A 20,798-nucleotide genomic window follows, 5' to 3' on the forward strand; every position below is an offset into this window, starting at 1 on the left:
GTACTATAGGGATACTGCCACATCAATCATCATAGCGGCACAATTCACAATAGCTAGACTATGGAAGCAACCTAGATGCCCTTCAGTAGATGAATGGATAAAAAAAATGTGGCATCTATACAAAATGGAGTACTACGCAGCAATAAAAAATGACAAAATCATAGAATTTGCAGGGAAATGGATGGCATTAGAGCAGATTATGCTAAGCAAAGCTAGCCAATCCTTAAAAAACAAATGCCAAATGTCTTCTTTGATATGAAGAGAGCAACTAAGAACAGAACAGGGAGGAAGAGCATGAGGAAAAGATTAACATTAAACAAAGACGAGTCGGGGGAGAGAAAGGGAGAGAGAAGGGAGAACATATGGAAATGGTAGGAGACCCTCAATGTTACACAAAATTACATAGAAGAGGATGTGAGGAAAAAGGGGGGGGGGAAACAAGGGAGAGAATTGAACAACAGCAGATGAGGTAGAGAGGGATGATGGGTGGGGAGGGGAGGGGGGATAGTAGGGGATAGGAAAGGTAGCAGAATACAACAGTCACTTATATGCCATTAGGTAAAAATGTGAGTGTGTAACCGATGTGATTCTGCAATTTGTATTTGGGGTAAAAATGGGAGTTCATAACCCAATTGAGTCAAATGTATGAAAGATGATATATCATGAGCTTTGTAATGTTTTGAACAACCAATAAAATAAATAATAAATAAATAAAAACAAAACAAAACAAAAGAATAAATTTAGTACAAATTATATATTTGATTTTTATGAAATTATTTAGCATGATAAATGAATGGGAAATTATGTAATGTTGTGCCAGAAGGGATAATAAATGTATATACTATACAGTGTGATTTCAAATACTAAAGTAAAATAGCATAGAAAAGAAGAATAAAGCCAGGTGTGGTGGTACACTCCTGTGGTCCCAGAGGCTCGGAAGGCTGAGGCAGGAAGATTGAGAGTTCAAAGCCAGACTCAGCAATTTAGTGAGGCACTGAGCAACTCAGTGACACCCTGCTTTAAAATTAAAAACAAAACAAAACTTTTAAGGGCTGGGGATGTGGCTCAGTGGTTAAGTGCCTCTAAATCGATCCCCACAATATTTTAATTTCCAGTTTTCTTTATTAGTTTTTCTATATTGCATATATATTACTTTAAAAATTTAGGGGGAGGGAAAGGATTTTTCCCCTTTCCTTTAAATTTCTTTTTTTTTTAAATTTATTTTATTTTTTTGGTACCAGGGATTGAACCTAGGGACACTTAACCACTGAGCCACATCCCCAGCCCTTTTGATTTTTATTTTGAAAGAGCTCGCTAAGTCACTTAAGTCCTCACTAAATTGCTAAAGCTAGCTTTGAATTTGTGATCATCATGCCTCAGTCTCCTGAGCTCTGGGATTACAGAGCTCTCTTAACAACAACAATAAATATCCTGGCTTCTATTTACTATTTAGTAAACAAATTCTGTAGGAATGATGAGCTTTACTAAGACCAGTATGAAAGTGATTGTCTCCAAGTCATCAATGACTTCTTATCTATGTCACTCATTTACTGACAATTGTCTATTTCTGGATTTATTTTTATTTTTAAGTGGATTAGCACATTACACTTTAGTGAAGGTTAGGTTTACAGTGTTTATCTTGAAATAAAGACACAAGAAATTTGAAAAAAAAAAGAGAAACTACCAATTCATGAGATATTTCCACATTTTTTAAAATTATTTTTTAGTTGTCAGTAGACCTTAATTTTGTTTATTTATTTATTTGTAAGCGGTTCTGAGAATTGAACCCAGTGCCTCACACATGCCAGGCAAATGCTGAACCACTGAACTACAACTCTAGGCCTGTTTCCACAATTTCAAAAGAAAAGTTGGGCTAGGCTAGTATGGGGCTCAATAGTAGAGCCCTTGTGTAGCATGAGTGAGATCCTGGGTTCAAGCCCTAGCGCCTCCCACCCCATGCACACACAAAAGAAGGAAAGAAAGAAGACAAGATATTTGAAAAACACAAATCCAATATGAAACACAAAACAGATATCAGCAATTCAGAAAATTCAATAAGAAATAACCTTGAGAGAACAAATATTCAGAATGTGTAGGAAATGATTAAAGAAAGAAAAAAGGGAGATCAGATAAACAATGGACATGAAGAATGGCTCACAAAGATGTGGATTTTGGCATAAATTGCATTTTGAAAAAAAAGATTTAGTTGTAGGTTGATAGCATGTCATTATTTTGTTTATTTTTATGTGGTGCTAAGGATCAAACCCAGTGCCTCTCGTATGCTAGGTAAGTCCTCTGTCACCGAGCTATAGTCCCAGCCCCACAAATTGCATTTTTGAGGAGATTCTCAGAGCTGTTTTTCAGATACATAGTGGTTACCATGCTAGGTACTTTACAGTTATTAGCTTATTAAATATTTTTGAAAACTATGAGAAAATGTGTTGTACTTGATACTTGGTGGTATAACGACTATTTACATTTATGTATTAGCTACTAAAAGTAATTCAGAGAGATGTATAGTGACCATTTCAATTCATTAATTTTAGGGCTTCTTCATTTTTACGTTGTTATTAAACATGAGCTGGTAATGTAACTTTCAGATCTATATTAACAGCACAGAACAGCTATTTATTGTACACTTGGTATTTTACTTTTAAAAAAAAAATTTTTTTTGTAGTTGTAGATGGACAACATGTGTTTATTTTATTTATTTATTTTTATGTGGTGCTGAGGATCAAACCCAGTGCTTCACATGTGCAAGACAAGTGCTCTGCCACTGAGCTAAAGCCCCAGCCCTGGTATTTTACTTTTTGTATTATACTATGACACTATTTTTTTAAAAACTTTGAATTTTGACAAGTTCAAATTCACAGGAAAGTTGCAAGAATAATAGAAAAAAAAATTACCACTATAAGATGCTGATTTTTCTGATCCATCATTTCTTTTGTTTATTAGTTGTCATTTCTAAGGAACTCCTCTTTCCTATTCCCCCTTTTAAAAAAAATCCACTACCTATTCAGACACATTCTATGTGAAATAATCCATTATACTACCCTACTACATTGGGCAGTAGGAATCTATTCAGTATGGTGCCTGTGTATTTTGATATAGTCCCACTATTTTTGAATATTTTCTTATTCTTTGATACAAGAGAAATGTTATAAGCTTATTTTGCATCTTTCCTGCCCTATCAATCCTCATTCCTTTTAGTGGAGAGTGGTATTTAGAAACTGCCTTCCTCCACCACCCCCCACCCTTCACCCCCGCCCCCAGTGCTGGGTACTAAACCCAGGACTTCAAACATGCTAGGCAAATACTCTACTACTAAGCTACATCTCCGACCTTTAGAAGCTAGATCTTTTCTACTTTTTTTTTACTATATTTCTTTACATATACTTTTCAAATTCATCTAGAATTTATTTATGTGATGTGAGGCATAGATCTGTACATTAAAATGAATTTCATAGTGATAAGATAGAAAATCAAAGACATTTGTGTTTGTCTTTTAGGAACACTGATTCAGAGAGATAATCTTATTTAATTTTAAATAATATATTTACATTGTCAAGTGACATTTAAAATTTTAAGTCTCATGTAAGTTTTGTTTTCTTTAACTTGTAGATGCATTTTCAAGAATCCTAAAACTTTGTGAAGAAAAATTTGAAGCAGGTGAAATAAAGAAGGGAAGAAAAGGCAGCAGTGTACCATCTGTAAAAGGAATTATAAATTTAGGAAATACTTGTTTTTTTAATGCAGTCATTCAGGTAAATGTCACCAGAGATTAATAAAATATAAAGAATTTTTAATTAATTTAAACGGGCGTTCAGCATACCTGTAAGTGATTGAATGACTGCTGAATGTTTACTAAAAATTTCTTTCTGCTTTCTTTTTGTTGTAGGCTGTCTTTGGCCATCACCATATGCATATACCTTTTATACAGTTCTTCCGAAAGGCCTTCTATGTGTTTTACCATGGCTTCATCAGTAATAGTGACATTTACTAAATATGAAATGTACTCATTTCAAATTAAAATGTTTTAAATAGAAATTTTGCTATGCTGGGTGAAATTTGACACTTTCTTTTAATATTTATTTTTTAGTTTTAGATGGACACATATCTTTATTTTTATGTGGTGTATTTTTATGTGGTGCTGACAATCAAACCCAGTGCCTCACGCATGCTAGGCGAGCACACTACCACTTGAGCCACCTCCCCAGCCCGAAATTTGACACTTTGAGAGAATATTCATTTCATAAGAATAGAGGCATAATGTAACTGAATCAGAAGACTTTACTCTCTTTTAGAACTTGGCCCAGACTTACATACTTTTTGAGCTGATGAATGAGATAAAAGAAGATGGTACAAAATTCAAGATTTCTCCTTCCTCAGAGTCTCAGTTGGTGAGTAAGAAGTATACTATCTGGATAATGGCTGTGTTCAGATCAGCTGCTGATGTTCCCAAAGTGTCTTTTATTTCTCAGAGCTATTAATTGGGATGGGAGTCAGAAGACTTTTTTAAAAAAGAGAATTCAAAAGCAGTTTGTGAAAATATGTAAAAAAGTATATGAAAATATAAGTTATTGTTCAAATATCATAGATCAAACAATGTGAAGATATTGAGGCAGCTTTTAAACAAACGCAAAAAGTAAAACAGGTTTGACTTGTTGAGCAAAATAATACCCCTATTTTGTGGTTGCTGGTGACATTTATTTAAATTTAACAGTAGATTTAATCAGCACCTGGAGGTTCTTTTAAAGCCTAGTCTGATGATGGATTTTTAAGAAAGAAAAAACAATAATAAAAAAAGCCCCTGACATTCAGAACCTGGTTTAACTCCCACAGTGAGGCCATGTTTGGAGAATCTCACAGAAGAGAAGCCTCACACTAGGTTTCTCTGAGGACAGTGTTAAAGTGAGACAAAGCAAGATCAGTTCATAAATTTGGTCTAAACACACAAAAACAAGGTCTATCTGTCATTTAGGAAATCCCAGTAACCTTTCTGTCTTGGACAAAATGAGAAATGAATGATTGCTACTTCTTTAACAGATATAGTTTTATCCTCATCCTCATCCCTTCTCTCTCCCGAGATAAGACTTACTGAGATACTCAGTTGTAGTATAGCATTATCTCCATTTGCTGGTGGCATCCAATTTAGAGTAAATCTCCACTTCCTTAGTTCCCTCCCCAAATTACCTAACCAAATCCCAAATCCTTCTTTATAGAACCTCTTACTGGGACACTTCATGGTTCTCCAAGGTGTGTGTTCTACCTCACTACAACAAGTGATCAACTTAATTCAAGTGTGTTCCTGGACGACTTTGCCTGGAGGGCACTGACACTACAAATAATAATGTTAGTTAGAAATTGAGAGTTTTGATAGAGGAAAAGAGTGAATGTGGATAGTTCATGATCTGACCTTTGAAAACAATTAAAAAGGAGATTTTCAAAACATTTAGCCCAATGAAGTAATCTCAGATTGTTCTTTCAAAGACAAAGGGAATAATGTATTTTAGAAAGCAAAACTTGGGAGAAAAATAATTGGGTTAATCCTTCGTATAATCTTAGCTGCTTTTGTCAAGCTTTGTTTTTCTTTTTTTTAGTTGTTGATGAACCTTTATTTTTTATTTATTTATATGCGGTGCTCAGGATCGAACTCAGTGCATCACACATTCTAGGCAAGTGCTCTGCCACTGAGCCTCAGCCCCAGCCCCGAACTTTGTTTTTCTGTAAAAGAGGAAGACAGTATACTGATTTTTGTCACATAATTCCCCATTTCTTATTTTGTTACTAAAATATTTGGGGAAAAGAAGTGTATGGAGTTTTTGCTAGTAAATATAACTTATGATTATTTGTGGAAAAGTAAAAATATCAAGTAGATTAGTAGTTTTATTTATAGGAGAACCCGTTAAGGGGCAGTTAAAACAGCTAAGGATTAATGATTAAACTCAAGCTTTATTAAATAAAGTACAGAGGATATAAAAATAGCTGTTTTCCAAGGTAAAACATTTAATCCTATTTTCTATTTTTATATGTCCATTTTATAAAGGAATAACATTTCTTAACATACATTAGCCAATTTCATTTAAATAAAGTGTAACTCTTAGATTTTTAAAAATAATGTTTTAAAACTGTGTGTTTCTGACATAGAGTTGGTCATGTTTTTAAAGGATCCATTAGTGGTGGAACTTTCAAGCCCTGGACCGCTGACTTCAGCCTTGTTCCTGTTTCTTCACAGCATGAAGGAGATAGAAAAAGGACCACTTTCTCCTAAAATTCTTTTTAATCAGCTTTGTCAGAAGTGAGTGCATCTGCCTTTTTAGTATAAATAATCCTGTTACAAAACATTAATGCCTTCATCACTTAACAGGAGTAGTTCCATTCTGTGATATTGCTATTATTGCCCAGACTATCATTATAAGGTACTACCATTTGTGTAGTTATGCCTTTGTGCATTATGCAAATTATTTTTCATAATACTCTGAAGAAGTGATTTTTTTTTTAATCCTCATAAGTATAGAAGGAATTGGAGACTTTTAGAAATTAAGTTGCTAACCAAGTATGAGAGTGACAGTGCTGAAAGTGAAATAGAAGTCTATATTGGCTCAATGTTTATCTTGTCTCAAGCCTCTGAGACAATACTGTAAAGTAAGAAAATCAAAGAATCCTAAAATCTAGAAAGTATTATAAAGGTAATCTAATCTAGTTTCTTTTTTTGTGCGTGTATATGTTGAGTATCAAATCTAGGGCCTTGGTGCAATTTTGGCAAATTCTGCTACTGAATTATATTCCTACTCCCTGGCTTCCTCATTTTTAAAGATGAACTTTGAAGAAAATAGAGTGTAAGTGAATTTCTCAAACTATTATTATATATGTAAAAACAAAAATCCTTATGTGCCTCTAAATAAACACATTACCATGAAGGACTTGACTTAACATTAATCATTCATGCATTTCTTTATGTATGCATGATGTGTTAAACATGGTCCCTGTCTTCATGGATCTCATAAGCTAGTCCAGTACACAATTACTGAAATATGAAAACAGAATTTCTTAAATGTGAATTTGTATTTTAAAATTTCAAACTAGTTATCTGTGCCATGATATTTCAAATGTAGCTTAGAATATAGAGAATTTAGTGTATGCTTCACTTGGTTGACAAATGCTATTTCTTCAGAGTCGAGAGACCAAAAAACCTATCAGTGGCACACACCCGAAATCCCAGTGACTCAGGAAACTGAGGCAGGAGGATTTCAAGTTCGAGGCCAGCCTGAGCAACTTAGCAAGATCCTGTCTCAAAAATAAAAGAACTAGAGGTGTATCTTTGTGATAAAGTGTCCCTGAGTTCAATCCCCAGTGCTAAAAACAAAATAAAAACAAACAACTTGTCAAAGACTCAGATGGGTGGCTCAGAGAGTTCAATTTTTAGGTCATTGTATGCTTTAAAAATTTATTTTGGTGCCAGAAATGTTTTGTTTTGTATTCTTTTTTTTTTAAGAGAGAGAGAGAGAGAGAGAGAGAGAGAGAGAATTTTTTGATATTTATTTTTCAGTTTTCAGTGAACACAACATCTTTATTATTTTTATTTTTATGTGGTTCTGAGGATTGAACCCAGCGCCCCGTGCATGCCAGGCAAGCATGTTACCGCTTGAGCCACATCCCCAACCCATTGTTTTGTATTCTTATAATGATTCTATAAAGATTCATAAAATAGAAAAAGTTATTAAAATAATAGGTGCTCATAGATAAAAATTCGCATTTCTTACCACCCTTATACCTCAGAAGTAACTGTTACAGGTTTAAATGAAATGCTTGAGACCAGACATGTTTTGGATTTTGGATTTTTTCAGTTTGGGAATAATTTCATATACATAATGAGATCTTAAGAAGAAAATGAAAGTCTAAATACTAAATTCATTTATGTTTCATATACACCTTATATATGTGTAGCCTGAAGGCAACTTTTTAAAATTTGTTCTGTTAGTTATACGTGACAGTAGAATGCATTTTGACACATCATACATAAATGGAGCGTAACTTCTCATTCTTCTGGTTGTACATGATGTAGAATTATACCGGTCGTGTAATCATGTATACACATAGGGTAATAATGTCTGATTTATTCTACTATCCTTTCTACTTCCATACCCCTACCCCTTCCTTCACTCCCCTCTATCTAATCCAGAATAATTCTTTTTTTCCCTAGCCCCCCACCCATTGTGAATTAGGATTGGCTGAAGGCAATTTTATACAGTATTTTTAAGTGTACCTACATTTTGACTGTGATGTGTCAGATGAGTTCAAGTGGGAAATTGTTTCTGGATGCTCAAGAACTTTTGGATTTTGGAGCAATTCTGATCTTGGAATTTCAGATTGGGAATGTTCAAATTGTATTATCTGTTTCTTGTATTTTCAAAAGTGATTATGCATACACAGATATACGTATGCCAATTATTTGCAACTTGCTTGTTTTGCAGATATGTTTTATACACCTTTCCATATTAGCACGTATAGACATAAGTTGTTAGAGTATATATGTGTGTGGGTATCATATTAAACTCATGGGAGTACATCTGTGGAATAAATTTTTATGAGTACAATAACTTGATCAATATTATTTGAAAAATTTTAAACTGCATTTTCTTTTATGTTATTGTATTTATTACTTAAAAATTTTTTTGTAGTTGTAGATGGACAATAATGCCTTTATTTTATTTCCTTACTTATTATGCAGTGCTGAAGATCGAACCCAGTGCCACATGTGCTAGGCAAGCATTCTACCATAGAGCTAAAGCTCCAGCCCTTATATTTACTTTTAAAAGATATATACTAAGAGCTGGACACAGTGGCACATACCTATAATCCCAGGAACTTGAGAGGCTAAGGTGGGAAGATCAAGAGTTCAAAGCCAGTCTCAGCAAATTAGCGAGTCCCTAAGCAACTCAGTGAGACCCTGTCTCTAAATAAAATACAAAAGAAGGGCTGGGGATGTGGTTCAGTTGTTAGGTGCCCCTGAGTTCAATCCCTGGTACCAAAAAGAAAAAAAAGTGATATACACTAAGAAAAGCATTTAAAAAAAATCTGGCAAAGATTTAATCCATTTATGTATGGATATATTTCTGAATTCTGTTCTGTTTCATTGATCTGAATATCTTATCATTACCCTGAATTCTATACTGTCTTGATTACTATAGTTTCATAGTAAGTTTTGAAATTGGATAATATGACTCTTCCAATTTTGGTCTTCTTTTTTAACTATTCTAGCCCCCCCTCCTTTTTTTTTTTTTTTTTTGGTATTGGGGAGTGAACCCAGGGGTGTTCTTTTTTATTGTATTTATTACTTAAAAATTTTTTTTGTAGTTGTAGGTGGACAATAATGCCTTATATTTCCAATCCTTTTTATTTATTTATTTGGGTACCAGGAATTGAACTCAGGGGCACTCTACCACTGAGCCATATCTCCAGCCCTATTTTGTATTTTATTTAGAAATGGGGCCTCACTGAATTGCTTAGTACCTTGCTTTTGCTGAGGCTGGCTTTGAACTTGCTATCCTGCCTCAGCCTCCCAAACTGCTGGGATTACAGGTGTGTGCCACCAGGTCCAGTTTTATTTTTTATGTTGAGACAAGGTCTCACTAAGTTGCTCTGGGCATTGCTAAATTGCTTGTGAATTTGTAATCCTCCTGCCTCAGCTTTCCCAGTCATTAGGATTATAGGCACATACCATCATGCCCAATGATCCTTTGTTTTCTTATATGAGTTTTAGAATCAGGTTTGTCAATTGAGATCATATTGAATGTGTAGATCAATTTGGGGAGAATTGATAGCTAACCATACTGAATCTTCCAATGTATGATTTTATTTATTTATTTATTTTTGGTACCAGTGATTGAACCTAGGGCACTTGATCACTGACCCACATCCCCAGCCCTTTTTATTTTGAGATTGGGTCTCACTAAGTTGTTCAGGGCCTCACTAAATTGCTGAGGCTGGCTTTGAACTGTGATCTCCTGGCTCAACCTCCTGAGCCATTGGGATTACAGATGTGCACAACCATGCCCAGCATGATTTTATCTTTTTAGGTGTTTTGTTTGTTCATTTTGGGTGGTATTGGGAACTGAACTCAGGATGCTGTATCACTGGGCAGCATCTCCAGCCCTTTTTATTTTTTATTTTGAAATAGGGTCTTGCTGAGTTGCTGAGACTGGCCTAAACTTGCCATCCTCCTGCCTCAGTCTTCTGAGTAGCTGGGGTTATAGGCATGCACCTTCAAGTCTGGTTCTTTTCAGTTGCTTAGGTCTGTAATTTTTCTTTTCAAGGTGTATAGTTTTCAGCATACAATTCTTGCATATATTTTGCCAGATTTGTCCTAAGAGTTTCATGTTTCTTGTGTTATTTACAACAGGTGTTTGTATATTAACCTTATTTCTTGCTCTTGCGCAGCTCATTGGGTCTAGAAGCTTCATGTAGATTGTTTTGAGATACCCTGTGTAGACAATAACATCATTGGTCAATAATGATAGTTTTATTTCTTTTTTGCTACTTGTATCACTAGCAAGACTTCTGGTACAGTGTTGCCTTGTTCCTGATTATGGGTGAGAACATTCATTCTTTAACACTGTCACAATGGGCAAAAGGTGTGACTTATGTAGTCGAGGGGAGAAATGAAGAATGTCCTCTCGCTTCCCTTTTGGATGCTTTATTTACTCAAATCACTCAATATCATTTCACTGTATAGGTTCTTACTCAAGAAAATGACAATCCTTAATGTTAGGCACTGCAATAGACATAATCAATTCATAGCAAACAATTCTAGATTGATTTTAAGCACTACAAACACTTAATCATGACATGCTCATTACAAACATTCCATCTGCATGCTAAGCTCAAGTGTCAGATCGAAAGTCTCAAGCCTTATGCTCTAAGTCCAGCAGATGCACACTCACTCAGACTGTGGTGATCAGATCAGGAACCAAGGCAGGCTTTTCTTGGGGTGGAGCTGATGGCTAGCTGAGGAGGTGGTCATGGGAAGAAGTCCTTTTCTCACCAGAGTCAAGAGACTGCTATAGAGTTTGAGACCAGTGAGAAAACACGGAGGATCAGGCAGATGAGAAGAGTTGTGATGTCAGTCCAGGTCCTCATCAGGCTCTCAGGCTTGTGTGCATTGGTGTCGACTGGCTGAATGTCTGTTCATTTGTTCCATCATTTATACTAAATTTTGGGGCTTCTGACCACCCTTTCAATTCCTATCAGCTGCTACTGGATTTCTCAGTGATGTCATTTACCCTGAGGTTAAAGCATCTGGTCTGGTGGTCCCCACCCTGATTTTCTTGCTTCTCGCTCTTATCTGGATGTGGGCAACATGCTAGAGACTTCATTCTGAGTTTGTCAAGGTGGGTAGAAGTGACTTGTTTGTGCCTGAGGGCTATACTGGAGGGCTACATAGGTGTACCTGGTGAGACTGCAGGTTTCAAACTGGAGTTTTAAAATGGAGTTTCTTAGGCTAAGATCTAAAGCCATCCGTACAAACACATAAGAATAATCAATCATTGGGGCTGGGGATGTGGCTCAAGCAGTAGCGCGCTTGCCTGGCATGCGCACAGTGCTGGGTTCAATCCTCAGCACCACATACAGATAAAGATGTTGTGTCCACCGAAAACTAAAAAAAAAAATATTAAATTTTCTCTCTCTCTCTCTCTCTCTCTATTTATTTATTTATTTTTTAATCAATCATTTCCTCCCAGCATGCTCATCTAGCACGCATGAAGCACTGGGTTCAATCCTCAGCACCACATAAAAATAAAATAAAGATATTCTGCCTACCTCTAACTAAAAAATAAATATTTAAAAAAATCAGTCATTCTATGATCCCCCCCCCCTTTGTACTGGGAATTGAACATGGGAGTACTTGACCACTGAACTACATCCCTAGCCCTTTTACTTTTTAAAAAATTTTTGAGACAGGGTTTTGCTAAGTTGCTGAGGCTGGCTCAATTTCCTGTCCTCTTGCTTCAGCTTCCCAAGTGGATGGGATTATAGGTGTGTGCCACATAGGTTTTTGTAGATGCCTTTTATCAGAATAAGTAAATTCCAATTTGTCCCCCCGCCCCCAAGAGTTTGTATCAAGAATGGGTGTTAGGGCTGGGATTGTGGCTTAGCGGTAGAGTGGTCACCTCGCATGTGTGAGGCGCTGGGATTGATCCTCAGCACCACAAAAAAATAAATAAATAAAATATTGTGTTCAACTATAACTAAAAATGTATATATGTGTATATATGTATTTTAAAAAAGAATGGGTGGTAATTTTTTTCAAATGCTTTTTCTGCATCTACTGAAATAATGACTTTTTTTGATCTGTAGAAATAGTGAATTGTACTGATAAATGCTCTGAATAGCTTAACTGAAGTATATTTTACATAAAATATACTGCACATATTTAAAATTAAGTTTTGACATATGTGCCCACATTACTACAACCACTATAAAGTATGTATTCATCAACCCCAAAAGTTTCCTTAGGCCCTCTTGGTAATCTCTTTGTTTGGATCTCCTCCCCTAAACTCTATCCCTGGATTACTGCTTATCTGTTTTGTTAATATAGATTAGTTTGCATTTTAATGAATTCTTTAAAAATGGAAACTAGAGTGTATATATTTTTTTAATCTGGCTTCTTTCTCTTGGAATAATTATTTTGTGATTCATCCATGATATGTGTATATGTTGATTGACTTTTGAAAGTTGGACCAATATCATGAAGTTTCGGTTATGTTGGTGATTAGCAGACACTTGAACCACTTTTGAAGAGTGCTACTTGGAAATAAGTTCTTCAACTTACTTCTTCTTCTTCTTTTTTTTAAATAACTATCATTTTGAAATAGTGTTAAATTCACAAGAAGTTACAAAATAGTTCAGAGTTTCCATGTACCCTCTTTCCAGCTCCACCTGTGATAATGTTTCACAATACATTGTCAAAACAAGAAAACGGATATTCACACAATATTGACCACTCTGATACAGATCTTATTTCACCACGTTTTACATGAATTCTTTCTTAAAAGATTCAGAGATGTTGTAAAGTGATTCTGTTTTTCCATTCTCACCCAAGCCTGTCTTTGCTTCCTATACTACTTCATTTTGCTAACTAGTCTTATGTGCTGAGCTTTTGGTTCTGGAGCTGGGAGAAAAATATTTGTCCATGAGGAAATGTAATCAACTGGACAAGATGTAAGCTTGAACAGCATTACTCAGAAGACACTTGATCCTAATTTTTGTAATCTTCTGTGTGCCACATAATCTCAATATAGGATAAAAGTACTGTACTCTGGGTATGTTCTCCAGTTTTTGTTTTTGTTTTGTCCTACTGGGATCAAACCCAGGGCATTGTATGTGTTAGACTAGCACTCTACCACTGAGGTACATCCCCAGCCCATCTTAGTGTTATTTTCTAATTACTATTTCACTCTTCATCTGTGTTTAGCTTAGTATTATAATTTTTGTATTTTATATCAATGGTTTTATTTTATTTCTAGTATTATTAAATTTATTATTATACTATTATTTTTTTCTAATTTTGCTTGAAATTTGGTTCTAATGGCATTTACGCCTTTGTGTTTTTGGTTATTCTCCACAACATATTGTAATGTTTTTGGACAGTTTTATAAAATTTATTTGCTTTATGCAAACTTATTCTAATTGTTGATTTTTTAAAAAAATATTTTAGTTTGGGATATAATCTTTATTGAACTTATCCATCAGAGTGGAAATAATGTCTGTACAAAACCAAATGTTTGTTACTATAACTTCTGCATCACAATTAAAATTCAAACAGTTTTTTAAAAACAGTCAACTCAATCAAAACTCACTACTTCAGAATCAGTATCTTCTTTGAAGCCACCATAACTCTTAAATATAGTTAAGACTTGAATGCAGAAATTTGGTTGGTTGGAAAGCTAATTTAACTTCCAACTTGCCCAAATAGAATTACAAAAAGGCAAAATTGTGTTTTCACAGAGTTACAGTCCCCTGGAATCACCAACACTGGACTGCTGTTAAGAGTTTTGGAGTCCTGAGATAATAAGGAATCCAGGCATCCTTAAAGCAGTCTTCTGTTGTTCTTTCTTCCCAGTCAGCGATTTGTGGGTATGTGGGATGACACCACCATCAGCAATTGTAGCCTTGATGAAAGAGTCCAACTCTTCATCTCCACAAATAGCAAGTTGCAAGTGACCAGGGGTGATATGCTTTATGTTTCTGTCTTCTGATGCATTTTCTGCCAATTCAAGTACCTCTGTGGTGAGGTACTCCAGGATTGCTGCCGTAATCCATGGCTGGTTGTCCTAGATTTCAGGGAACTGCAAGCCAGCTCTCTGAGGGATCGGGGAAACTGCCTTTGTCTTGGCCTTGTCGGAGTCCTTCCCAGTCTTACCACCAGCCATCTGGAATTCTGCTGAAGCTCAGACAAACAAGGCAGAGAAAAAATGCAAGAAAAGGCTAGTCAGACTCAAAGTGAGATCCCACCACCTACTCCTTCGTGGCACCACAATTCAAACTGCCTGATCTTTTTTTTTTTTTTAACATTAGATTTCTTCTTGTGTTAAATTGGTTTGTAGGCTCACTTAAAGTAGATTTTTTTTTTATTTGTTCATCCTCCCTGTCTTGTCCCTCCTACTTTGTTTCTCCACTCCTCCCTGCCTCTTCTGCCCCTGGCATTGCCTTCCCTTTCTCCTTCATTCTTCCTCCTCTCTCTGCCGAATAATTTAAAATTTATATTTGGCCTCAACCTAGCTCTCCAAGGTGGATTTGGAGATCCAGTCTCTTCATGGTTCCAAGTTATGGTGTTGCCATGGTTTTGGGGATTTGATTGGGCCCGGGCAAGGCTAGTCTCAGTTTCAGGTTCCAAGGCAGTAGCTGTGCTCTGTTGTATCTTTAGGCTATATTTGCTCAAGGGAAGACCAGCTATCCTTAAACAATGAGCCTGGCTCCTGTGTTTGTCAAGAAACCATTCTCTTTACCCTTCAGGGCTGAACTCCAACATATCTGTTTCTTCCTGTACCTATTTTATGTTTGTGTTCCATTTCTTTGCTCTGTGGGATTTACTTTGTATTGTATATCCTTTTTAAAAATATATAATTTTTGTTGTAGATGGACACAATACCTTTATTTTATTTGTTTATTTTTATGTGGTGCCAGGGATTGAACCTAGTGCCTCACGCATGCTAGGCAAGTGCTCTACCACTGAGCCATAACCCTGTCCCCTGTATCCTACTTTTGTGTGTGTGTTATAGTTTTCTCTCTTTTATATTTTGTCAGTATGTTTGTAGTAGAGGCAATTTCTGGATTATTATTATTTTGGTGAGGGGGTGCTAAGTGGAAACACCCCTGAGTTCAATCCCCAGTACAAAAAAAAAAAAAAAAGGAAAAGAAAATTTTGCTTTCAGTGATTTTCGTTCATGGTCAGTTGACTCCATTGCTTGGGGCCTGAGATGAGATGGAACATCATGATGGAAGGGTGAAGGGGAGGAAAGCTGTCAGCTTATGGCAGTTGGGAAGAGAGAGAGTGTGTGTGAAGAAGGGGGCCCAGGTCAAGATATAGTCCCCAAAGGGTATACCCCTGTGGCTATTTCCTCCAACTGTACCTCACCTGCCTTTAGTTTCCATCTCCTTCTAATAGTCCCTTTAAATTATTAATTAATCAAATTAATTAATCCACTGATGAGGTTAGAGACCTCATTATTCAGTCACTTCCAAAGCTCCACTTCTGGACTTTGCTGCTCTGGGGACCAAGTCTTTAATATATGAGCTTTTGAGGGACATTTCAGATCTAAACCATAACAGGCAGAGCCATTGTTGAGGCTTTCTTTGTTCAGGAATAATTTACTATCTATGTATATTCTTTGAAAGCCACAAGCTGCCCCCTCATTCTACTCAACACCTGGTGAAGGTCCCCAAAGGATTCCACTCCTAGTCATTTTCCATTTCACTGACCTTCCTTCATATCTACAGCATAAGTGTAGTGTAATGCAGTTTCTGCTTCTCACAGTGCCAGCCATGAAGGCCCAAGTAAGGTTGGAATTTGTGTCCATCTTGGTTTCTATCCTTATCTCCTGCCGTCTACCGCATTCAGAAAGGGAAGCCTACAGGGTAGTTAATGAAAGTGTTTTCAACATCATGATGTTATTTGCTGGTACTTAGCAAAAGAATAACTATAAGAAAGTTATTGAAGTGTTTCTTCTTACAGACTAGATTCACTAGCAGTTGAATTCACTTTTTTTTTTTTTTTTTTGCAATCAGGGACTCACATTAGTGTATTATTAGGATGGATACTTATCATGAGATAATGAGGAATAATGCTTAAAATAGTAGACTCAGAATCAGAAGACCTGGTTTGATGTCAGTGTTTCTTAGCTTGTTCTTCAGTTTTCTCAGGTATACAATGCAATTTATATTTATTGTAAGTTCCTTAACAGTGTTATTGTATTATCAAATGGTATATATCATAATGAAATTGTGCTAAATTTGTCTTGTATGAGCATAAAGATATTGCTTTGTTGTATTTGACAGAATTAGTTTTCTATCTTAAAACACATTCTAGATTTAGTGTTATTTGCATTTAAGACAAATGTTCATTTTATCATTGGGATTTATCAAACTATTTTTTAGAGTTACTCAAATCAACTAAATATTTGCTGGGGATATCTCCATGAATAGAACCTGATCTTTTTATTTAATTAATTACATAGGAAGTATAATATATTCACGAGAGATCAGTTTATAAGTCCTGTATTTTAATATAAACACTCTTGTTTTTTCTTTTAATGTTTTAATATAGATAAATCACAATGACTTTGGTTTGAATGCTGTTTTTGTTTGAATAACCTTGCAAATTATTTAAATCATCCTAAACCCTCATGTATACGTTGGAAAAAAAATACATCTCAACAAGTTGTTTGAAAATTATATGATTTAAATATGTAAAATTCCTAGTACTGTACTTGAACTTGTAGTAGTAGCTTAATAAGTGATAGCCATTTTATTCTGGTTGCATTTAACTGTTCATCCTAAGTGGAACAGGAATCACATTTTGTCTTTCTACTTTGTTGAAAAAAATAGCAAATTGAATCATTGACTCATTATTTCGAAGAGATTTTAAATAAGAATAACATTGTTGATGAACCACGGAATGATTATTCTTTTTTTTTTTTCTTTTTGTTTTTAAATCAGGGCACCTAGATTTAAAGGTTTTCAACAACAAGACAGTCAGGAGCTTCTTCATTATTTGCTGGATGCTGTGAGGACAGAAGAAACAAAGGTCAGGTTCCTTAATGTTATCACATATTGCCTTTTTTTATTTTTAAAATTGTTTTTCTTTGTTCTAATTAGTTATACATGACAGTAAGTACATTTATGTACTTTGATATGTCATACATAAATGGAGTATAATTTCTCATTTTTCTGACTGTACATGTTGTATAATCACATTGGTCATGCAGTCATATGTGTACATAAACTAATAATGTCTGTTTCATTCTACTATTCTTCCTATCCCCATACTTTCTCCCCTCTATCTAATCTAAAGTAACTATTCTTCCTGAGGGCTCCTCCTCTTGTGAATTACCATCTGCATATCAGAGAAAACATTCGGCCTTTGGTTTTTTGGGGATTGGCTTATTTTGCTTAGCATGATATTCTCCAACTCTGTCCATTCACCTGCAAATGTCATAATTTCATTCTTCTTTATGGCTGAGTAATATTCCATTGTGTGTGTGTGTGTGTGTGTGTGTGTGTGTGTGTGTGTATAATATATCACATTTTTTAATTCATTCATCTGTTGAAGGGCACCTAGGTTGGTTCCATAGTTTAGTTATTGTGAGTTGAGCTGCTATAAACATTGATGTGGCTGCATCACTAAAATATGCTAATATTAAGTCCTTGGGTATAAACCTAGAATTGGAATATCTGGGTAAAATGGGGCTCCATTCCAAGTTTTCTGAGGAATCTCCATGCTGCTTTCCATAGTGGTAGTACCAATTTGCATTCCCACCAGAAAAATGTGAGTGTACCCTTTTCTGCACATCCTAACCAACATTTATTGTTGTTTGTATTCTTGATAATTGTCATTCTGACTGGAGTGAGATGAAATCTTTGAGTAGTTTTGATTTGCATTTCTCTAATTGCAAGAGATATTGAACATTTTTTTCATATATTATTGATTGATTGTATTTCTTCTTCTGTGAAGTGTCTGTTCAGTTCCTTAGCCCATTTATTGATTGGGTTATTTGGGGTTTTTTGGTGTTGAGTTTTTTGAGTTCTTTATCCTGGTGTGTGTGTGTATATATATATATATATATATATATCTGAGGTGTACATGGTAAAGATTTTTCTCCCATTCTGAAGGTGTTTTTAATTTTTTTTTAAATTCTGTATATTCTTTTTTCCTCCTTTCTCCTGTTAAGATTATTTTATTCTTTCATAGTTCTACTGTCCTGTATTAGTTCATGACCTTTGGTTGTAAATAAAGCAATTCAAACTAAAAGAAAAGAGACTCTTAGCTGGGAATGGTGGCATGTGCCTGTAGTATAGCTATTCAGGAAGCTAAAGCAGGGGCATGGCTTGAGTCTGGGAGTTCAGCGCAGCCTGGGCAACATAGTGAAACCCTGTCTAAAAAAAAAAAGCAGGAGGGGGATCTTAAAAATCCATGCCAAAGAAGATATAGCTGAGTGATGTAGAGACAGGAAATTTATCAGGAATCTAGGAAGTATTTAAATTATTTCACTAGTTTCTTTGGCTCTGTAGATTTTCTTTATTTTTTAGACTGAATTATTTCTATGTTTCTGTGTCTGAATGATTGCACATAATCATAATTTGCATGCTACAGTTCAACATATATTAAAAACTAAACTGGGCTAGAACTGTGGCTCAGTGACAGAGCGCTTGCCTGGCATATATGAGGCACTGGGTTCGATCCTCAGCACCACATAAAAATAAATAAAATAAAGATATTGTGCCCATGTATAACTAAAAAAGTATTAAAAACAAACAAATAAACAAAAAAAAACCTAAACTAAACTGACCATGATTCTCACTTCTAAATTCCCAGTAGAGTGAAATTTCATTATTCCATCCTGGACTCAATTCCACTTGGATCAGTTACTTGTGGCTAGGAGAGCAGGATTTCAACCTTGTGAATCAGGGAACTTTTCTCAGAAAATAAGCAAGAGCTCATGAGTGGATTCTCCCAAGTAATGTTTATTGTGCCCTATCCCTTGATTGATGGGTTGTTTATTGACTTTAATATTAAATTAGTAAAATTTTTTTCCCTTTTTTTTTTTCTTTCTTTCTTGGTTCTGGGGAGTAAACCCAGGGGTACTTTTCTACTGAGCACATCTCTAGCCCTTTTCACTAAATTGCTGAGGCTGGCTTTGAACTTGCCATCCTCCTGCCTCAGCCTCCAAACTGCTGGGTTTACAGGCATACACCACCCTGCCTCGTTCAGCTCTTTCTTATTTTGAGACTGGGTATTGCAAATTTTTGTAGGCTGGCATTGACTTTTCAATCCTCCTACCTAATCCTCCTCAGGAGCGGGGATTAGACATGTGCCACTGCACCTGGCTGTCTGTCCTTTCTTTCCTTCTTTGCTTGCTTTTCTTCTCCTTTCCCCTCCCCCCACCCATTCCCCCCTTGTCTTTCTTTGCCAGGGATGGAACTCGGGGCCTTGCACACTCCAGGCAAACATTCTGCCACTGAGCTCTACTCCCAGTGCTCCTACACATACCATTTTTTAAAAGCCTACTTTGTTTGAATTATAATCTTGTACTCCTAATCTCCATTTTTCAGTGGAGAGTTTAGTATTCTAATATTTTATTAAAAATGATCTTAAAAAATAATGAGTTGATCTCTCCTTTCTGCTAAAAAGTACCAGAAAACAGTATGTATTACAGTCCCCTTCTTTTTTTAAAATTTTTTTCTTTTAATATATATTTTTAGTTGTCAATAGACCTTTATTTTATTTATTTATATGTGGTGCTGAGAATCAAACCCAGAGCCTCACACATGCTAGGCAAGTGCTCTACCACTGAGCCACAACCCCAGCCCATACAGTCCACTTCTTTAAGTGGCCCCTTTAGTGGATTTCATAGGATTTGAACTTGGAAGAATTGGAAAGAAAATAATAATCTCCTAAATCAGTTTTATGATCTGGTTTCCTGGGAAATTTTCAATTATTTTGAATATGTTGTGATTTGGGTAAATTGATAGGATAATACTGCATTATGTTTAACCTGTTTTTTTTTTTTTTTTTTTTTTTTGATTTTTCTTTTTGGTGAATTGAACTCAGGGGCCTTGTGCATGCAAGGCAAACACTCTACCAACTGAGCTATATCCCCAGCCCTAACCTGTATTTTTTAAAAAATCATTTAAGAGATTTATACTTAGTTAAGTTTGGGGGACATTAGCATAATCCTCCTCAGCTAATATTTGATCATATTTCCCTAGAGCTAAGACATTATACTTTTTTTTTTACACAGTGGTCATGTATCAGTATAAATGGGTTAAAAATTCCTCTTTGCACTGGTTTTCTGTGTTGATATTGCAAATAAAACAATACAATCTATCCCTATCTTTTTTTCAAAATTAAATTATTGTTTGGCCAGTGTGGTGCATTGGGATGCACGATAACTTAAAAACTTAGACAATGCACCTTGGTTTTGAAAGCTCATTCTTTCTCTAGTTGAGGGCTTTAGACAGTGTGGCAAAATTAGAATGTCAAGTCTGGATGTATTCAGTCTTTTAAGCAAGAACAGTCG

The 20,798-nt window shown here is 35.5% G+C and overlaps 1 protein-coding gene and 1 pseudogene across 5 annotated transcripts in view; one reads left to right on the forward strand and one right to left on the reverse strand.

The window, feature by feature from the left end:
* Positions 1-20,798, forward strand: part of Usp45 (ubiquitin specific peptidase 45) — an 82,232-nt gene that overhangs the window by 33,000 nt on the left and 28,434 nt on the right. For 4 of the 5 annotated variants that reach the window (XM_026402529.2, XM_026402530.2, XM_026402532.2 and 1 more), the window contains exons 6-9: positions 3,622-3,764; positions 4,305-4,400; positions 6,168-6,298; positions 17,218-17,305. In XM_026402529.2, the coding sequence (XP_026258314.1) occupies positions 3,622-3,764; positions 4,305-4,400; positions 6,168-6,298; positions 17,218-17,305 (458 nt within the window). Of the gene's footprint in view, positions 1-3,621; positions 3,765-4,304; positions 4,401-6,167; positions 6,299-17,217; positions 17,306-20,798 lie in introns of those variants that run through there. The other variant, XM_026402531.2, reaches the window with a different exon arrangement.
* On the reverse strand, positions 14,046-14,432 carry LOC113192372 (histone H2A.Z pseudogene; annotated as a pseudogene).

Source organism: Urocitellus parryii, chromosome 8 (assembly GCF_045843805.1).
Source record: "Urocitellus parryii isolate mUroPar1 chromosome 8, mUroPar1.hap1, whole genome shotgun sequence".
NCBI lineage: Eukaryota > Metazoa > Chordata > Mammalia > Rodentia > Sciuridae > Urocitellus > Urocitellus parryii.